This window comes from Lycium ferocissimum, chromosome 4, assembly GCF_029784015.1.
Source record: "Lycium ferocissimum isolate CSIRO_LF1 chromosome 4, AGI_CSIRO_Lferr_CH_V1, whole genome shotgun sequence".
Classification (NCBI taxonomy): Eukaryota; Viridiplantae; Streptophyta; class Magnoliopsida; order Solanales; family Solanaceae; genus Lycium; species Lycium ferocissimum.
The window spans coordinates 18196957-18220156 of NC_081345.1; the positions used below are offsets into that span (position 1 = coordinate 18196957).

General features: G+C 32.5%; 1 protein-coding gene across 1 annotated transcript; it reads left to right on the forward strand.

The window, feature by feature from the left end:
- The first annotated feature begins 777 nt into the window (after positions 1–777).
- LOC132051675 (GDSL esterase/lipase At1g28610-like) lies at positions 778–23200 on the forward strand. Its single transcript, XM_059442844.1, has 5 exons — positions 778–1086; positions 11433–11648; positions 16630–16775; positions 17837–18110; positions 22582–23200. Exons 1-5 carry the CDS (start codon positions 825–827, stop codon positions 22893–22895), a joined length of 1212 nt encoding a protein of 403 aa, XP_059298827.1. The 5' UTR covers positions 778–824; the 3' UTR covers positions 22896–23200.

A 23200-nucleotide genomic window follows, 5' to 3' on the forward strand; every position in this document is an offset into this window, starting at 1 on the left:
ATATGTGAAGCTAATATGGTAGCTAGCAACAGGGGCGGATGCAGTAAGAGGCTAGGGTGTTCACCCAAAAACCCTGGAGAAAAAATTACAGTGCATATTTAGGTCCAGTTATTTTACCGAACAACCTGAGTGTAAATCACAATCCGCCACTGGCTAGCAAAGGTAGTTAACATTTAGAAACTACGCACCACTGATCCACGAGTAACAGATAAAGCATGCTGTTTTTTTTTCTATACCTAACCACTTATCTATGATGGAGACGTAGTCAAGATTTAGGATCCGTTTGGCCATAAGAATTATTCACTTTTTTCCGAATTTTTTTTTCACTTTTTCAAAAATTAGTATTTGGCCATGAAAATTTCAAATACAACTTGAAGTTGTATTTGGAATTTGAAAAATAAGAAAAATGTATTTTTCAAGTTTTTCACTTTTTTTCACAACCAAAACAAGTACATTTCAACAAAAAAATACTATTTGCAAAAACTATGCCAAATACAACTCTTACTCCAACTCCAACTCAAAAATTTCAAAAAAAGTGAAAGTTTTTTGTTTCTATGGCCAAACGCCTACTTAAAGTGTATGAGTTCCTACACTATTAGCAAGTTGATATTATTATATTAATTGGCCTGAATTTACAGTCAAATATTTATGAATAGGAGTATTTAGTAAATTTCTTAATATATAATACGGGATCTAAATAAATAAGTGAATCCATAACCGAGCTTCTAGACCTGCTCATGATCTGCGATAGTATTTAAACACGTGCAATTTGAGAATAAGGCTTGTATGTCCCTTTTAGCTACTCCAAAACAGAAAGTTCACAAATGGCTCCTCCTTCTTGTCAACCCATAATAATTTACTTTCTTGCTTGCAATTTTTTCCTATGTCTAGCTTGTGCTAGAACTTGTACAAGTAGTTACACATCCATTTTTGGATTTGGTGATTCACTTACTGATGCTGGAAACTTAGTGCACCTCAAACCATCTGGTATAAAGCCCCGCATGTATTTTCCTCCTTATGGCGAAACTTACTTCCATCGTCCTACTGGTCGCTGCTCTGATGGCCGTCTTCTCATAGATCTCATTGGTGGGTATTTACTTTATTTTATTTTTTGATAATATTTTCCTTCAACATCATTTTAAAGTTTCACATTTGTTGAGGATATACTGGGTGTTGGACGTTAGTAGTGGAACCAACACTTAATACACACATGAAAACGCAATTTGAACCTTGTATAGATAATGTAATTTTTTGGTAAAAAGGGTCCGGATAATCCCCCTTGAGCTCCCTAACTCCGATTCGGTTGACACCTTATATAGTTATATGGTACGGAAAAGGGTCAAATATACCCTTGTACTATTAGGAAAGGGTTAAATATATCCTTCGTTATATTTTGGGTTCAAATATACCCTTCCCGTTATATTTGAGTCCAAATATACTCTTCTGTTATACTTTGGATCCAAATATACTCTTTCTCTATTAAAATTGTCTAAGGTGGACATGAGATCTGATGTGGCACTGATAACTCGGTGAGTTGGACACCACATGACATGCCAGCTCACCGCGCAATCCATTTACTCCTCTCTTCCTCTTCTGCTTTCATCACTACCACCTTCTCCCCCTCCATAGCCTTTCCCACCATTAGCACCACCACATTATCATCTCCATTATCCAACAACCAAGATAATAATATGTTTGAATTGTCATAAGTAGAACTATGTATGGCATAGTAATGGACACATAACACACAATCTTCTGCCTTTAACAGCAGGAAAATAGGGGTCCTCTTTTCCTAATAAATTAATGTCATGTCTAGATCTTACATGACATTAAAAAAAAAAAAAATTACTTCGATATCGATCTAAGATTATTTATTATGACAGCCTAATACGAAGACAAAACAGTGAAATGTACATATATCTAGCTGGATTTTACAATTACTTGGCCTTTAGAAGTCATCAACAAAGGTAATCTGGATTAGAAATTTGAAAAAAGAATTATAGGTGTGATAGCCCCCACTAGATCTCATCAATTAAAATCAGCAACTTTTAATTTGTTGCAGCAATGATTATGTTTATCAAATGAAATGATGACATGGCCCCTCTGTGATCTAGTCCCTTACATTTATGGTTATCAGCAAGTGTGGTGATACTGATGGTGGAAAAGGTTATAAAGGGGGAGGAGATGGTACTGGTTGATAAAGAAGAGGAATAGAGGAGTAAATGAGTTGGTGGTGAGGTAGAAACGTCATGGTGTAAGAAGCTCATCGAGTTGTGGATTACATAAAGATTTCATCCACTTAAACAATTTTAACGGAAAAAGGATATAGTTAGACCCAAAATATAACAGAGGGGTATATTTGGATTCAAAGTATAAGGGAAGGGTATATTTGGACCCAAAGTATAATGAAGGGTATATTTAACCCTTTTTTGATAGTACAGGGTATATTTGACCTTTTCCGTATATGGTATCTAATTATTATTTTTTATTTTTCATTTGGTGTCCGGTATCCGCATTGGAGCCAAACTATATCCAAATTCGCGACGCGTTAGGTCCATTCGGAAAAAGCGCTCCCTAACAAGAATTTTTTTCATACCTAGGATATGGTATTTAATTGTTGTCACCTTGTAAGTAATTAGATTTTAGAGTCTAGTTAAATACAAGGTTCATTGGTGGATATTTAGTTTTTGAAAAAAGGTAAAATATACACTTAACATATAAGAAATGTCCAGAAAAATGCCCTCTTTTCAACCTATTGGATTAAATCTGCCCCTCCGTTCAACTATTGGTTAAAAAATGTCATTAAATCTATTATAAATGGTTTAAATTTTACCTTTTTTCCACCTATTGAAACAAATTTGTTCCTAACATTATTTTTAGGCTTAAAATTGCCCCTCTATTAGCAAAGACAATTACGTGACGTTTTATTAAATTTTAATTAAAGATGTAGCCTTATTTATTTATTCACATAAAATTCTAATCCAGCCCAGAAGGACCTGACCCATTCATGAACCAATCAAAAAATCCATTTTAAATTAACACAATTAAGCGATAAAATCAGTTTTCAGCTCCAGCTTTAAACCAACTCCTGTACCAACAGTTTTAAGAACTTATCTTAATCTTTGTTCATGCTCTTGACCACTTTACTAAAAGAATCAATGGAGCTTGTAAATACAGACAAGATCATTTAAAATTTGTCCAGATGATTAAACTACTAAAAGAAAAATCAAAATTTGAACTCTAAAAAAGAACCCAAAAAATGACCTCGGGCGGTCCGTTTAAGACTAAATATTTGTAACAAAATCGACCTCCGGGGGTCGTTTTTTAACCCAAAAAAAATTGCAAGATACAAACCGCTTGTGGTCGATTTTTGCAATTTTTTTTTTTTAAAGAAATCGACCATGGACGGTTGATTTTTTTTTTTCACGAAAAAATGAACTTGAAAAGTATAAATAAAAAATCAAAGTTTTAAACCAACAAGAACCGATGATCTAGTGGTAGAAGTGTATCTTACCACGGTAAAGAGGGGGGCCGAATCCCCGAGAAGTGCATTTTATAATTGTGTAATTTAGAAAACGACCTCGGGAGATTGGTATCTTCTAAAAAAAAAAAAAAGTTAAAAAAAAAAAAGAAAGAATATGTAATACAAATATCTAGAGGTCAATTTTTTAATACCAATCTCCGCTGTGAGGTCGATTTTTTATCAGTGTTGCTAAAAAGTCGACCTCCGATTTTTGAGCTTTTTTTAGTAGTGTTAAAAACAATTCATGTGATCACTTTCTACCATTATCGGAAGCAGTACAAGATTCATATTGTGGTATATACTCATTTCATCCCAATTTGTTTGTCACTTTTTTATTAGTAGGCGTTTGGCCATGCGTTTTCAAACCAAAGATTTGGACACATCGTTTTTACCTACGCATTTGAAATCATGGTTTCAACTTTTTTAAATATAAAATTTAACTCATAAGTTTATATTTTGTAAAAAAAAAACTCATAAGTTTGTTGATATTTTTAACAATTACCCCCATCAATCATTTACTAATCTCATTAACTTCCACCAACCTTTATTTATGTCTATCAACCTTTAATTTATGTGGGAGGATTATATTAAAGAGTAGTTACATTACTATTCATGTTAAATTTTTGTTTTTATTGAATTAAAGTTTGATTAATTGATGTTGTATTTTTTAGAAAAGCATTTTAGTAGTGTACTAATTTTGTTATGAATTATGACTTGCTCATTTGGTAAGATCATATAAGAATTGAGAATGTTTTGATAGTTTTCACAATTTGTAGGATTTTTATGTCTATAAGAGAAAATTCAATTAAAATATTCAAATTGCATGTCCAAACATGATTTGAAGAAATCATGATTTCAAACTTGGTTTTAACTATGTTCAAACGGGGTCTTAGCTGTGTTAATTTAAAATGGTTTGTGTTGGATTGGATTGATCGAGTTCTTTTTAAGTTGGATACAATTCAACGATCACAAATTAAAATTAAAGAATCGTGTCCAAAATAGTCCCCATGCAGCTCTAGATTTTTGACATGTTAGAAAGGTATTATGCGCAAGTATGTCGGCAATATTTGGACAGAATCACATGGATTGGTAACAATAATTTTTCTTTTTACATCAAATACTTAAATATTCCGGCCCCAGTTGTGAGAGAGTGATTTTAAATTAGATAAAGAACTCACTTTAGCACAAGGTGACCTGACAAAAAGTTATACCCTGCGTGGAGGACAATTATTACTAGTTGTGTGAGGGAATTATTTAATTGATATTAAATGTGGGTCCCACCCACCTGCTCCTCTTCCTTCCATTCCACTTCCATCTACCGTACTTTTTCGTTGCTTTTATCTTCCTCTTTCCTCGCACTTTTCTCTTCTTTTTTTTAATCTCATTTTCTGTTTTTCAATAACTTTGAGACTAATTTTATACTCCTTCCGTTCCATAATAAATGTCACCTTAATCAAAAATACGCATATTAAGAAATCAATCATGCAATGTAAAATTACTAAACTACTCCTATATAAGAAAAATAAATTACTTTTCCCTTTTGATTAGAGCATGCATGAAAAGTAAGTCTATTGACATTGAGACTACATTAATACCAAGTTTCTATGTGCTTTTTGTATTGAATACATAAATTTGTCAGTTTTTGTCTAAGGGCAAAGTTGAAAAAAACTTGTCAATATATGTATTGATTTCCTAAGGTGACACTTATTATGGGACAAAAAAAATTGACTAAGGTGATACTTATTGTGGACGGAGGAAGTAATGTATACGGATCATAATTGTTTAAGATATTATTCAGTTTCACTGTCCAATTTTTAAATTCTTTCGTGATTTGGTTAGAAATTCAAATCGAAAATAGAATCAAATCGATTAAATAAGTGATATTTTTTTCAGTTTGATTTGGACGATTTTTAATTTTTGAAAATGAGAATATTTGATTTTAGGCTCAAATTATTATATATATAATTTTTATAATTATTTATATGTAATATATTTCAGTAATTTTTATAAATAATAGTATTTTATATAATTTTTCATCAAAATTTTATTAAAAATTACTATTAATTTTACCTCTAAAAGCCCATTTCTTAAAAGCAAAAACATAAATCAAAATTAATTTATGAAAAAAAAAAAACAATGAGATTTTTACTTAATTTTTTTTTAATATATTTCTTATAAACATTATTCACCTAACTAAATGCTCATAGATCTCAAGACATTCTTCATAATCCAAGGAAATTATAGCTACCATAATAAAAGGGCAGTAAATGATTATTGTTAACAAATAATGAAAAATTATTTTTTAGTTGTAGGAAAAATAATAAAACCCGATAAATGTGTTTATATTTTGCTTTGGTTAGATTTTAATAATTAAAAATAGACTAAATTGATTTGACTTTAATTTTAACCAAGAACCGACTCAAAAAATAATGTACAACCCTACTCAAAACTTATATATTGATCACAAAAATATTTACCCAAAATTCACTACAAGAACAAAGAAAAAGGCCTAAAACTAATTATATTGGCTAACTAAAACCCTCAAAAATCATTCTTCAATAAACCTTTGAAGTACGAAAATGTTCTAAATTATTTTGCAAAAATGATCCATGAACAGTTTTTGTAGAATTTTTAGAATGCATTCAATGAAATGGAGAAATAAGATACTATGGAAGAGGAGTGAAAAAAGAAATTAATAGAATGAGGAAAAAGATGCAGGGGATGTTAAGTTTGGGAGAGGAGAGGACATGGTCTTTGATTGCTAGGAAAGCGAGACCTATATTAGCCATTTGTCAATAAAATAATGCCTCACACGAGTATGACTTGGCATGCCTCACATATAATAACATTTTTCTCGCGGGAAGAAGAAAAAACTACCAAAAGCAGCCCAACTAAACACTTTTTGTCACTTTTCTACTGGATGATATAAAATTATTGTACTTAATTCGTTTTTTAAAATTAAAAAAAAAATCATTTTAGGTCTTCTTATTCTTTTTCCAGTTTTCCCTGGTCGTTTTTTTCTCCCTCTTTCATGTTTGTCTTCTTCTCAGATGCATTTTCTCCATATTAATCTCCATTAAACACATAGCCTCTTTCAGGTATTAAATGAGCAAAAGAGAAAAAATGGAAATGAGATTAAAAGTTGAGAAAAAAAATTCAATTGGCAGGAAAGATTAGAGTTCACCGGCACCATTTTTTCGGATGAGGTGGTTTTTTATTATCTTAACCCTCTGTTTGGATGGTTGTTTCCCATGGTTCATTAATGTATAGTATGGTATGATACAGTATGGTGTTATATTGTATTGTACTGTATTAATGAACACAATGTTTTGATAGACTGTATCGTTTGTTGTGGTTTAATAATAATTGTATTGTTTGATTTGATTTTGTATGGGTAATCTAATAACTTGTAAGTTTACTAAAATACCCTTAACTCTTAATTAGAAATTAATTTATATATATTAATAAAACTCAGGTAAAGAATAAAATATGAACTTTAAAAAATAAGTAGGTAGTGGGTAGGGGTGGGTGGTTATGGGATGAGGGTGGGGCAAATTGTTGTGGGGTGGGGTTGGGCAGTGGTGAGGGGTAGTGGGTGATGGGGGTGGGTGGTAGAGGAGTGGGGTAGTTGGGGGTGGGTGGTAGGGGGTGGGGGTGGGGTGGGGGTGGAGTGGAGGGTGGGGTATAATGGAGAAATCAAATACGTAACCACGGAAAAACTACCAAATCCGTGATTACAAAAATTGGGACGTTTCATGGTTATATAACGATGGAATGAACCACGGGTTTACAACACCATACCATATAATTTTAAAAATAATGGAAACAAACATGGTTTCATCGAAAACCATACATTAATGAACCACGAGAAACCACCATCCAAACAAGGGGTTCTCGACGGGTGTGCGCTGGATTATTTTATCACTATTTCCTCTTGTTTTTCTGTAATTAAGAATGTTATTGATAGTTTTTGAGGAAATAATCTGTTTGGATAACATATTGTCATTCTGGGTGTGTTGATGGTGATAGATTTAGGTGTATTTGATGATGATGGTGATTGAAATTTTTTTAAAAAAATAAATAAATGAAAAACAGGGTTTTCTTGACGTGTGTGCACTGGATTATTTTATCACTATTTCCTCTTGTTTTTCTGTAATTAAGAATGTTATTGATAGTTTTGGAGGAAATAATCTGTTTGGATAACATATTATCATTTTGGGTGTGTTGATGGTGATGGATTTAGGTGTCTTTGATGATGATGGATTTAGGTGTATTTGATGATGATGGTGATTGAATTTTTTTCTTAAAATAAAAAAAAAAAATGGAATCAGAGAAATAATGCAGTATCAGTTGCATTTTGCAACGATGATGGAAAGGGCAATTCAAAAACCGTTTGATCAGGAAAAAGCAAAAGAAAATGACAATATTCCATCCATTTAAAGTGATAATAAATTTTTCAAGGAAGCTTCCATGGCACTTATGTCCAACACCAGCACACCTTTACTTATGACAAGATTGTCTTAACATCTTCACTTTCTTTCTATTTTTTTATTTTTTAATTAAAATTTTTATTAGGCCCATGAGTCGGCCCAACCCACGCACGCTCAATCCCACGGGCCAGCGGGCTCACTATGAAAGTTTGGAAGAGAGTGGCGGAGATGAGGGTGAGGAGGGGTATGTTTATTACCGAGAACTAATTTGGATTCTTGTTGGGCGTTACACTATAGAAGTCATTCATCTTGTAAGGAGATTGGTTGAGCAGTATAGGGAGAGGATGATGGACTTACATATAGTGTTCATTGACTTAGAAAAAACATACGACAAAGTTTCTAGGGGCAACTATGGAGATGTTTGGAGGCTTGAGATGTACACTTAGCTTGCATTAAGACAATTAAGGACATGTATAATGGAGTCAGAGACTTGTGGAGGAAAGTGAGAGGACACATAGAACTTCCCAGTTGTCATAGGGTTGCACTAGAGATCAACTCTTAACCCATTTTTATTTACTTGTTGATGGATGAAATTGATGCAACATATTCGAGGGGAGATTCCATGGTGTATGCTATTTTTAGATGATATAGTATTGATTGATGAGACATGCATCAGAGTAAATGATAGGCTGGAGGTTTGAATACAGACCCCCAGTATCTAAAAGGTTCAAATTGAGCAGGACTAACACAGAGTACTTGGAGTGCAAGTTCAATGACGTGACTTACGAGGCCGATGTGGAAGTGAGGATTGATACGTAATTCATCTAGAGGAAGTTTTAAGTATTTTGGGTCAATAATTCAGAAAATGGTGAGATTGAAGATGATGTTACATATCGTATTGGAGCGGAGTGGATGAATGAAGGCTCACATCCAGTATCTTGTGTGATAAGAATATGTTACCAAGACTTAGAGGTGAGTTTTATAAAGTGGTTGCTAGACCAGCTATGTTTTATAGGGTGGAGTGTTAACCGGTCAGGAACTCGCACGTTTAGAAGATGAAAGGAGCGGATTGAGGAAGTTGAGATAGATGTGTGGCATATTAGGAGAGATAGAATTAGGAATGAAGATTTTTGAAACAAGGTGTGAGTAACATCCATGGTAGACAAGATGAAAGAAGAGAGGTTGAGATGGTTCAGATATATGAAGAAGAGATGCTCAGATGTCCCAGTAAAGAGGTATGAGAGGTTGGCTATGGTGGGTCTCGGAAGTGGTAGAAGTAGGCCGAAGAAGTATTGGAGAGAGGTAACTATACATGACATGACACACCTACAACTTACCGAGGACATGACCCTAGATAGAAATATATGAAGGTCAAGGATTAGGATTGAAGGTTAGTAAGTAGTCGAGCTCTAGTTTTACTTATCAATATTATTATTATTAATCTCCTCTTATTTTATTTTTTAAATTTATTATTACCTGATGTTTTCTTTGCTTCTTCTCTTTTTATACCTGATTTAATTTCCTTTACTTGATCTCAGCTCTATGGGAACACCATATCTATCTTCGTAGGGGTAAAATGGTTAAATATACCGTTATACTTTGAGTCCATAAATATCCTTAACGTTATAGTTTGGGCACAAATATATCCTTCCTCCATTAAAGTTGTCCAAGGTAGACATCCAGTCTAAAAGGACAATGACATTTAATGATGTGAATGTCACGTGCCATGCCACCTCAACACTCGTAACTCATTTTATCACTTCCCTCTATTTATTTTTTTCACCAATAAAATTTCCTTCTCCCTTCATCACCATTGCCACCATTACCACCGTATAGTTAGAGCTCTGAAAAAAAATTGTCCTTTCAATTCAAGAAGACAAGTCAAATTCTACCGACTCAGCAGAAAACAACCCAGCTGAGGATTGAAAGAAATACCTCGACATATGTTAATTCCGCTGTTGGCTAAGCAATACAGTTCAGCTAATCATCAACTTTTGTGCATATGAATTTCCTAAAGATCAGCTGTTAGACTAGCTCTTAAAGAATAATTTGGGTAATTTGGTTCTGTAAAATCTTACCCCAACATACCCAGATAGCAGGGGAAGATAAGGGTTAATGACTAGGAAAAGGGTAGAAGGAAAGAAAGTTGAGTATTGGATCTTGGAATATTAATTATGATAGTAGTGATGACGGCAACTTCAGACCAAAGATCCTCATTTGCGCCCCCCCCCCCCCCCAACCCACCTAACACACACCCCAATTATACCTTTCAAAACGGAATCCTTTCGTTGGAAGGACATTTCCTTCCATAGCTCCAGCTATGCGACAGTAATCTGACAATAGTGGGGGAAAAACAAATAGAAGAAAGTAGTAAAATGAATTAGGGGTGTTAAGGCGACATGCCATGTGACATCCACCTCATCAAATCTCATTGTCCCGTTGGACTAGATATCCACATTGGACAACTTTAATGAAAGAAGGGTATATTTGTGCCCAGAGTATAACGGCAGGGGTATATATGGATCCAAAGTATAACGAGAGATATATTTGACCGTTTTTCAATAGTACAGGGGTATATTTGGCCCTTTTCCGTTTGTGAAATAGAGAGGGAGGCGATGTTAGTGAAAGCGAGAGGGCTTTACTAGTTTTAGAAGCTACCAGAATGAAGTTGGACGGCATCTTTAATATATTAGAATGTCCCCCATTGATTGAAAAAATGAACTATTATTTCGGATAATTTTAATAACTTTCACTTACGAGTTAACATTTGTGATTGAGTTAGGCATGAGGTTAATTTTCTTAACATCTTATTAGAACCATATTTTTCTATTTGTGTGCGTCATTTTCTTGATACATCTCTCTCTCTGTATACACAGAAATACGTGTGTTCCTTCTATAAGATTTGTGTTATCCAAATGTTCTGCTTAGTGATCATTTGGTTCGTACAAGGTTATATCGGGATTATAATATATGGACTAATGTATTTCTAGTACTTATCATTAATTATTGAGCACTCATATCTTTTTCGAGGAATGTTTGGTCCATTGCCTTGAAAAATGGGACATGGTGTATACTTGAAAATATGTATTGGGTTTTAAGTTGAGTGATTTACAATATCACCTTTATTTTCAAGTAAATAAGAAAAAAGCCTAAGAAAAAAGAAAGAGATAATCATGGATATTTTGGTATTTTAATTTATCCAAAGATTGCTAATCACAGTACTAAAATCCCGTGTTGAATTTGGAATAAAATAATATTCGAATTATGGTATTAAAATTATTTTGATATTCGTTATACCGAATATAAAAACTTCACCAAATGTTAGATCAAATAATTTCAAATTTTGTACAGGAATTATTTTTTTATTTCCGGTAATCAAGCATAGGTGTTCAGAATATTAATCATGTCTGAATAATATGTATGGATTAACGTTTGATCAGTTCATTTGACCTTAGATTTGTATATTTGTGATATTGCAGCACAACATTATGGACTTCCACTTCCACCACCTTCAATTGATGCAAGAGATGGAAGCAATATACAAGCTGGACTAAACTTTGCAGTGGTTGGATCTACAGCCATGGATGCCCAATTCTATGAGAAAAGAGGAATTTATAAAGTAAATAATGTTTCTATGTGGAACCAATTGGATTGGTTCAAACAAATGCTTCCACGATTATGTGATAATCCTTCAGGTGAATAATTTCATACCCTAATATATATCGTTGATGAATATACCATAAATTATAGTTGAAAATTAAAATAAAATGAAGAAAAAAATAAGTAAATAAATATTCTTCAGGCTTGCATGATTATTTCGTTCTCTTTAAGGAGATCAAGCCCACTGGATATTTATGAGAAAATTATGGCCCAATACGCCTAGGCCATATGAGAATTTGACATGGTATGCTAACTCTTAGACCTAATTGGTCATAGATTAGCCAAATTTTAATAAGTTTGCATAAAACAGCCCCCACATACGTTTGTTTCCTATTTTCTCTCCCACAATTTCCTCCCCTCTCTTATTTCTTCCCCTAAAATCTCTTCAATGTTTCTCTTTCTCTCTTATTTCTTCTATATCTACATTATTGTGTATCTCTCCTCCACTTTTCACCCTCTTTCCTTTCATCTTTTTAAATATCTCCAATCAAAATCAAAAATCTACTATGATATATTATGAAGTACCATGTATACATTCTGCGAATTCGATAGAGAAGAAGAGTACCACGTATACATTCTGGTATATATTGTGAAGTACCATGTATATATTTGATGTATATTGTGAAGTACCATGTATACATTATGATATATATTGTGAAGTACCATGTATACATTCTAGGAATTTGATAGAGTACCATGTATACCTTCTGGTATATATTGTGAAGTACCATGTATACATTTTGACATATTGAAGTATCTTGTATACATTCTAATTATTTTACTATTAAACAATGTATATTTATTATGTATAAAAAATGATAAAAATTATTGAACTATGCATTAAATATACAGAACTATAACCTTCAAGTCTACATTCTGAAATTTCACGGGGAAGAAGAATATTTTGTGAATTAATTTTTTCAAATTATTTTTTATTTGAATACCCCTTAATAACAAACTCTCCGCTTTTTAAGTATATAATAATCATTTTCACCCCTCAACTTTGCTTTAAAAATCAAACTCTCCTCTCAACTATGAACAATAGTCATTCTCCCCCCTTTATCCTATGCAGTGTCTATTTTACCCTTGATATTTTTAATCCCTCATCTATGTAATATCCTTTTATATTATATAATATTTATTTTTTTACCTCAATATCAATCATAAAAAGTAACATTAGATCTTGCTATAAATTCTAAAAGGATTATTCTACTTATAATATGAACTTACGTAAAACTTTATTTATGATTGATATTTAATATATTTATGATTGAGTATATAACCTAACATCGTTCTATAATAAAAAGAATTAAATCCATAAAGTGTGTGTATGTATACACACACACATATACATAAGTTTCACTGATATCATATTCTCTATTGTCAATATATAAACGAGTTTTGATTGTCACTAATGGAAGAATTTTTAAATAATAATTTAAAATTCGTTTACTTATAAATAGATAATCTTTTAGGAATTTGTTATAGAATATACCTCTGTTTTTATTAATTAATTTGTATTACCTGCATTGAAACATATTTGTAAAGTTATAATTACCTGTTATTTTTGTTACTTGTATAAATACAAATATTAGAGTTTTGATTATTATTAATAAAAAAAATTCTATTGTTCTCATTTATTTCATTATAGAACGATATTAAGTTATATACTCAATTAGAATTTCTTACTTTTCTTTTTCCATCTTGAAAATAATATTTATTTTCTTATAGGAAATTTGTTACATAGATTAAGAAGATAAAAAAATATCATCATGATTTTAAAGAAATAAAAGAAAAAAAGACAAGTTGATAATATAAGGGTAAAATAGGAATTTAAACAAGGTAATTAGGCTAAAGGGGGAAGAATGACTATTGTTCAAAGTTGAGGAGAAAGTTTGATTTTTAAAGTAAATTTGGGTGGTGAAAATGATTTTCACCCATTAATATAGTATAGCATGATACTAGTGAAGAAGATACTTCTTCCCCTATTTCAGGATACAATATGACGTGAATAAGGAAAAAAATTATAACCCTATTGCTAAGCCTATAATTGCGTTATCCCTATTATTAAGCTTCCTCTTTACTTAATTGGCTATTTGGTGCCAATTTTCTTAGGGCTAAAATATGCTAATACATTTTTGGTTAAAAGCATGTCAATACTATGTACAGTCAAATCTCTCTATAATTGCCATTCGTTATAACAATATTTCACTATAACGGCCTGATTTTCTCTGAAATCGATTTTTCATGTTATATTTTACTTCTCTATAACAGCATTCTACCTATAACAGTAATGACATCCATTACAGCGGTACACTTTTTGTAAAATTACCTATCTATAACAGCCATACTCAAATAGCGTGTAATAATATTTTATAAGAAACATATTATGTGACAACAAAAGTGTCGATGAAGAGCCTCAGCCTAATGCCACTTGGAGATAGAAGAGTCAACTGTTAAGCACTTAGACAACTTTCAAGGGAAAGCTATTGAATTTCCTTTTGCTGAAAGTTTGGACAAAATTATTCGTCAGTTCAAGCGTTATATTATCACTAAGAGACTAGAATTTATGAAATAACCTATAATTGTAGAGTTCTTACGTCAGACTTAAAATATTTAAATTCTCAATTAATTTAAAATGCATATGTTCCATAGATTTTAATTCTTTATCTGTGTGGTACAACTAGTTATGGATTTAGTAGTAATTTATTAGTCTTTTCAATTTTTAATTTATGAGATATGAAAATCAATTGAGATTTTAAAATTTACAAGTATATTGTTTTCGTTTATAACATAAAAAGTACAAAAAGTTAATTGTTTGCGTACTTTTGTTTATAACAACTAAATGAGATCTAAATATCGAATGCTCGATACATACGCATAACAACACTTTCACTATAAGTGTAGCTGAAATTTTCGACAAAAGTTAAAGCTATTTCCAGAGATTTGAAGTAACTTTCAGCAAAATGTCAATTTTCCATCTAGTTTACTAAATTTAGCCCAACTCCTAAGTTACTACCTATGTACCCCAATATAACTTGATTAAGCCCTATTTTCCACACACCAACAATGTAGTGAGATTTGTTTGAGTTAATTATCTCTTTAATTATGTTGAGATAAGTTATACTGAAATTATTTATGTTGGGATTAGTTATCCTGATATTATTTCTTATTGATTGTTTTGATTTATTATATTAAAAGTAACATGTATTACATAACTTTTAAGAAAAAGTTATTTGTTTACAAAAATATCCTCCAAACCTCTTCTGTAGTAGAAAAATCCAATTATATTTTGAGAACATTCTGTGTCTATTTTAGTCAATTCACTATTTTATCCTATGATAACTTATCCCAGAATTACTATTTCACCTTCTGATGGGTATAAATTATCCCAACACTATTTTTAATCCTCGGATAAATTATCCACAATTAATAACCAAACAAAAAATAAAATGATACTAAATTTTATTCCATCACTATTTTTGCTTATCCATCTATCAAACCATCCCTAACTTCTCTTTCTTCTTGACTCCTCTGTCATGTCTTCTCCAGCCTATCTGTCACTACCATGACTCTGTAAAAACAATAGATCTTCTCCTTTTCTCTATATTTCTTCATTTTATCACATTCCACGAAGAATCTGGGTTTCCCAGATCTGAAAATTTATTGTGAAATCTCAAATGGGTGTTATCTCATTTTGTTAGAAATCTATTCTGAAGTGTGGGTTCGATTGGAATTCGGTTGAGCTGAGTTTGGCGATTATTAAAGAACTCAGAAAACCGAAAGCCCACCATTATTGAAGTCTTGAAGCTTTGGGTTATTCCAAATTTGAAGATCTACTTTGGGAAATAGATTGGTGGCAATTAAAAATGGCTTGAACTGATTCAAATAGTTGAAAAGTTGACAAAGAAGACGACCTGATTAACTTCGATTTTGTGTATAATAGTGTGGATACATTATTTATACAGTTATACTCTATTTATATATGATTATACAGAACATATACGTCAGTGATATATTGTATATACAATATAGAATGTATAATAGTGTATAAGTATTGATATGTATTGTATAATAATGAATACAAGTGTATATATATTGTTATACCTGATTTAGGAATGAATAAAAGCAAAAAAGATAAGAAAATATAAGGCAGAAGCGCCAAACACTTGTAATTACAAAACCACTTTCTTTTCACTTGAACAGGTGAGTCGCTATTGCTTATTAACAACCCAATTTGGTCATTCCTATTCCACTTAGACACTTTTTGCGCGTTATCGGAACAAACCAACACCGTCGTCTCCTATGTGGATTAAGTGGCCAATTAAATTGTCTTGACTTTCCATTTAAATTGTCCAACTCAATTAAATTGTGCCAACTCATTTTAATTGTAAATTTACTAATTTGTAAATTCGTGGAGTTTTGACCATTAAAAATTGGGGCTTTTGGTGGTTGGATGCGCATATGAGGTGGCGCTCCCTTTGTTGGTTTTGTTAGATAACGTCTTGCAAAGTGTCTAAGTGGAATAGGAATGACCCACAGTGTCTAAATGGAACGAGGGTGGCTTTAGGTCTTCCAGTGAAAGAAGTGGACGGTACAGTGTGTACGTCACATGGGTTTGGCCAAAATATAATAAAAAATAAGTAGCAGGAGTACGGGTGAAAGAGGAGAGAAATTTTTGTTGGAAGGAGATGGATAAAATCTATAGAAAATTGATGGAAAATAATAGAGTTTTATGCATTTAGGTTATATTAAAAAACTGTTAAAAGAAAAATTATCCAAAATAAAAATGAAAAGATTAGGATTTGAGAGAAGGGCAAGCAAAGCAGTTAAGAGATGTGGCCTGGTGGGTAGAAAGAATGAAGAATTAAGAAGAGGAATAGACATTTGGATATTTGATCAAGTCTTGTGGCTAAGTAGAGTGCAAATTAAAATGGGGCTACGAGTGCAAACTATTTCGTTGGATCATGGATGGTATATATACGTAAGTTTTCCATTCCTTTGTTTTTTTTACAGGTTGCAAAAAATATTTGGAGAGCTCCTTATTTCTTCTTGGAGAATTTGGAGGCAATGATTATAATGCACTTATTTCAGGCAAAAATTTAGATGACGTTCTGCCTATAATCTCTTTAGTTGTCCAATCTATTGCCTCAGCTGCTCATGTAAGTGTCTAGCCCCTTAATGCTCTTTACTAAGATTGGAAAATATTTTTTTGGAATTTTTTATTGTTTACTTATTGGAAATGATTTTTTGAGGAAACCCATTTTTATCGAAAGGCAAAAAATGACCACCTTAACTTTTGGGCGAAAGTAGTCATTTTATTTGACAACTAACTCAATTTTTAATTTGATATGCACGAGTTATACCAACATTTAGATATTCCTATCAATCTTTAATAACAAAAATTTCATCAAAGCTATATATTTGATTCCCTAAGAGTATTACCGATCTTTAATAAAAGATATTTTTCGCCTTCAAACCAAATATGGAAAAGTATTTTTTGATGAAAACATTTTATGAAATAAGAACATTTTATCCGTCGTATCAAAGACGCATTAATGCTTCAAAGCATATATTTTGACCTTGAAATTATTTTTATCAATTTAAACATAATTTAGTTACACATTTTTTTATTTTCATATTAGTAATTTATAGAAATTTAGCTCATAAGTAACTTAAAGGGTGTATGGTTAAAGCTTAAAAGCTAGTCAAATTGGCTTGTAAGCATTTTTTTCGTTTATTTACGCGTTTGGTAAATACCAAAGTGCTTATAAGCTAAAATTATAGTTGGTCATCCCAACTTATGGCTTTGCTGTTTATAAGCACTTTTAGTTTGACCAAGTTTTTACTATTTTATCCTTTAACATTTTTTCTAATTCTCAAAATATCTTTCCCGAAATCACACACCTAGCTTTCTCTTCACTCTGTATTCATCATTCCTCCTTTTCTTTACAAATATAGTTTTAAATTTATACAAATAAATAGCTTATTTAACAAATTTTACCAAGCACATCAACTACTAATAATTAGTTACAGCACTTCTATGCACACATGTAAGGATTTATTTATAAAATAAGTTTCAGCATTTAAAGCTTATAGCGATTAATAATCAACTATCCAAACAGGCCCTTGGGCTCTAAATCCAGCAGTTGTCCCTCTTCACAATTAAATGTATTTTTTTTTTTTTTTTTTTTTTTACTTTTAATTTATTTATTGAATGTAGGAACTAGTGGAGGTTGGGGCAAAGACAATAATGGTGCCAAACTTGTTACCAATTGGATGTGCTGCATCCTATTTGACACAATTTCAGAACTCCAGTGAAGAAGATTATGATGAATTCGGTTGTCTCATTTGGTCAAATCAGTTTGTTTCCTCTCATAATGAACTTCTTCAAAAGGAATTACAACGTCTTAGAGAGCTTCATCCCCATGTCCATATTATCTACGCTGATTATTACAATGCTGCTATGCAACTTTATCGCGCTCCTCAAAAATACGGTAAGTTTACTTGGATTTTCTTACCTCTACTCTTAATCAAAGGTTTCGAGTTTGAGTTTTGGGTAAGAAACAATCATGTTAGACAGAGCTTTTCCTTTAAATGGGTCTTGCGTGATGCATATTCGAATTAATTGGGCGGGTCCCTCAGATACCGAATGCGGAACCAAAAAAAATATTCACAAATTTATGCATGGTGTCTCACCCATTTAATATTTGACCTTGTTAAGGAGAATTTAACTGATTTAGATTGTCGCTAGAAAATTGCTTCTTCTTCTTCTCATTCTCCACTTTTTCTCCTCATTCCTCTCTTTGTTAACTAGATAGAGTTTGCCCGTGCTGCGCACAGACCCAATAACATAGATGATATCTTTGAGTCTAATGGTGCAAGTTATAAGAACACTAGTAGACAATTTAAGTTATATGAACACCATCACCTCTAGCAGAACAAACAACAACAAAATATTCCCTTACCACAACTTCCATATTGAACTATCTAAGTTCAGTTTACATAGAGTATAGAAGTTAAAGTTGAAAAAAGTCCATGTTTACAGCAGGAACGCCATTTTCTAGACAAAAGAGCACAAGCACATTGCTTCACTTCCTGTGTCAGTGTATCGGGTTCCCCATTCTAAAATCCATGTGATTACTCCTTGGACATCATCCTCCAGGTTTAGTCCTGGAACAACAATACGTCCAGAAAACAGTAAAGTTGGAAGCATCCCAATATGCCAAAAATTGAAGAGAAAACATAAATCTCATAGATCAGCCTACTAAGTTTGAAGCTAAAACATTACTACACTCCTTTCCTTAGGAGAATCCCGCATTTAAAGCTGAACAAATTAAAAACATAGCACTCATCCGAAGGTTAGTCCAGTACAAACCAAGCTGTTATAATCTAATTTTATAATTAAAACATAGGTTCATATATCAAGAATTCACATAGTAATAAAGCATGAGGAGTAGCAAGTACCTTCATAAATTTGAACATACCTCATCTTCAGTTTTTAGCAAGTTTTCCTTCAATCTGTTGTTTGTCTAGTGACACCAGGGGTTTTATCCTTCAAGAACTGTCTCATCATTATCAACTGATGCTTCTATAGGGTTAGCATTCAAGGTTTACAAATGAAAAATTGGGGCTGACAATGTAGTATTAAATACCAAAATTGCCCATGTTCGTCCCACCCACCAACTGCTTCACAATCATTTGTTATGACAACACTATGAAAACTCCTCTCCAGTCCCCTTCAATACTGGAAGGCATCTTGTAACATCCTCTGGTAGTTGAACTCCATTTCCAAATTCAGACTCATTTTCAGAACACTGTTGGTGAGAAAAAATACAAAATGCCTCATTAACAGAGATCTTAAACAATCAGAAAAGGCTCCAAGTGCAATCACTTAGTAGAGGAAACAACCAATCCAGCAAAAAATAAATTGTAATACAAAGGTTCACCAAAGCTAAGATTAACAAATAAAAAACTCAATTTTAAAGCTTCAACTCTCAAAAGACCATAGACATTCAATCCACCAACAAAGATAACTTTCTATTATTCCAATCACTTTGATCTTCAAACAACATAATCACACATAAACTGACAACTCAGGCTAGAGTATACTAGTGCTTATAGCTATTGAGAAAGCTAATGAAATCTAGAGTTCGATCAATGCTATTCATATTCCAATATTTACACCAAATGAAGGATATATTTCAGATGTTAACTGGAGTTCTTTTACCTTCAAAGCACCTTCTATTTCTCTCCTTTCTCAAATAAATAAATCTTGGTCAAGCATAAGCTATTGTATGCTGAACTTTGCCTCTTGACAATATACATATTTCAATTCTCATAATTTTTCCCTCAGTTCTGACCCTTCAAAGAAAACCATATGCTTCTTCCTTGAGAGGGAGAACGCAAGTTAGAGAGTAGTCATCTAGAGCTTTAATATAACATATGTAAATACTCAAACATGCAGTGAAAATATGGCCAAAGAATGTACTTTTAATACCTAATTGATTGAGAAATTACATCAACTCTAGATGGACAACAGGTAACATTTGATCATGTTGAAACTTGTGAAAAGATACTATCTTGAAAATATAGATTCTGATGTCATGATTAGGAGATGGTTGCTGTTAGTATGTCGATTAGATTATTTAGTCTTGTTTGGCTAAAAGCTCTTACGCACTCCGGCGGTGAAGCAATAGAAGTACCACTATTAGTCTAGCTACTTTTACTATTACTTCGTTTTTAAAGAATGGTAAAAAGGAGTAGATTATGAGAGGTGTTGCCTAACATGACCACAAATTCAGAAAAAGGAAAAAAAAAGGGGAAGAGGGGGGGGGGGGGGGGTTGGGGGTGTGTAGAGTTAGGAAGTAAAGACACACATGGGCTTAAATGGTTTACTAACTTTTAGTTGTGTATTCACCATTTATATTTGTTCCCTTTGTTTGTAATGGTAGATAGGGTATGCTAAATCAACTATAGATACTTTATTCTCGCACCATGTCCTCACTATATCATATTCAGAGTCTCCTGACTTCACAAAATTTCAAAGTAAGATGCATTTCATACCTCCATTTTGGTGGCGTTAACATACTGATATGCTTTTTCACATACTCATTATCTAGATAAATTCATAAGTGTGCAAAGGTGATTCCAAACTACATTTCAGTATTAGCCCTTGCGAATTTCCACTTTGACAAAATTAGTCTGAGAGTTCTCCTGGCTTGGAAGTCATAAAAGGAAGTGATGAAGTAAGAAACTGAAAGATGATAATCAGTCAATCACCAATACAACGGGACAACCTATAACTAAGAACTAAGTACCACTTCAAAACCAAGAAAACTAAGAATGTTTTAGAAGAATCAACAATTGGTACCTGGCCAAAAACTGAAGCTTCGACGTAGGATGAGTATTTCTTCACCCGCAAAATCGAGCCACAAGCAAGAGTAATCCATTCCTGCAAATCAAATTAAATGGAGGATAAAATTAATTTTTACATTTTCCTAAAATTAAGAGTTATGGAGGGAATGGAAGAAAAACTACACACATGCAACTATAATACGTGAATTGAAGACCAACGACTCATCAATATTTTTATTAGAATCAGAAACAGCAAAACCCAAAAATGGAAGGAAAAGAAAACATAACTAAAATAATACCTTGTAAAAATTGGGACATAAATCGCGAGAAAGTACTATATCCAAATGGGGATTGAGTCTAATAAGAGAAGGAGAAAGAGAGAAAGTTGTTGAGAAGAGAAAGAAAGTTGCTGAGTCTAAAAATGAATTAAATTGTAAACGTGGGAGGTTATCATAGAATGACTAAACTATCCTTAACTTGAGTTTTAAGTAATTCTTTTACTTAAAACAATGCTTCTATATGGTAGAAAAACTTGTGATTGTAATTATGTACTTAATGTTCCGTTAAGTTTATATTTTATATCTTTAATGATTTAAAATTGATTTGGTCGGAAAAAGTTGAAAAACTCCATTGTTGGATTCTTTTTTAACTTGAAAAAAAAAACTTATTGAAGAAAAATGAGTTTTTTTTAAGGTTTAGGTTGGATTTAACAATTGAAGATTATTGGAATTGATATTAGAAGTTTGCATATTAAATTTGGAGTTATTTTGAGTTGATTTGGATTAATTTTGAAGCAAAAACGTGTTAGTGAACTTTTACACAACAAGTTATAGTGACTGTCAGAACTTTGGCCACAAATCCTCAAGAATTGCCATGATTTTAGCCACAAATACTGTGAAGATCCTAGCAATTCATCAAGATTGTGGTCAAACTCCTAATGATCACCAAAACTTGTTGTTAAGGTAAGTCTTGTGACTAAAATCCTGGCAATTCCTCAGGATTTATGGCCAAAATCTTGGCGATCACCGTAACTTACTGTAAGGGAAGTCTTGCAAATATCAAATAAGAAATCCTTGCACCTCACCAGGATTTTGCTCCCCATTCTCACGAAAAAGTTATTTTTTGCACCTTTTTTTAATGAGGGCAAAATTTAAAGGATGACACTCGAAGCTCCTATTTATGCAAATCATCCAAATGAATTCTTACACGATTTACGCAATTTAATTTGTTGTAGAAGGTTACTTTTCTTATTTTACAGGTTATAAAATCCACTAATTATCGATGTTATTTTTGTTTAATGTGACTTGATGGTGTAAAATTATATTTATTTTATATTATACGATATTCGGTTAATGCGTAAGTGGTTCCGAGATAGAGGTTGTTAAATAAAAAATTATTTACAAGTAAATAAAAGTTAAACTGTTTTTACTTTCCCAACCCATGTCCAGATCCTTACGCCTAACCCCCTTGGCTCTAGTTATTCCTCGGCAGAGGGTGTTTGGGATGATCGGGATTACCGAATTCCTATTTAATAATATAAGGATTATTTGACTAGATTATCATTTTCTGCTACAAGTGCCTAATTGTTTAAGCTTGGGGTACTTTTTGCAGGATTTTCGAAGGGTGCACTAGTAGCATGTTGCGGAGGTGGAGGTCCATATAATTTCAATGCTTCTGCTCAATGTGGCAATTTTCCAGCAACAGGTTGTGAGGATCCTAACCAATATGTAAATTGGGATGGAGCTCACTTAACAGAGGCTGCTTATAGATGGATCACAAAAAGTTTATTGGAAGGCCCATTCACCTATCCTCCTATCAAGAATTTGTGTCACTTTGATATTAGTGAGGCCCAAGTTCTCCAAAGCCCAAAGATAGAACCCTTCAAACTAGAAGCAAAGGTTGGGGAACTCATAGATAAGGCATAGCTTTCGGGAACAGAACAGGTTGGAAGACCTTCTTGCTAAGGAAGGGACGAAGAAAAAGCTTTTTAATAGGATCATACTTTTAGCAATTCCTCCGGTGTTTACCAATAAAGTTATTTGAGGGCAGACATTCTAAAAACAACTTTTGAATTAAGTATCTTATTTTGTAATTGTAATTTCGAAAATTCTACGTACTATCGAACTTTAATGGAGCCATTTGCTCCAATTTGGCATGTAACTTTTAGGGTGTGTTTGATATGAAGAAAAATATTTTTCATGGAAAATATTTATGTTTTCTTGGCAAACAA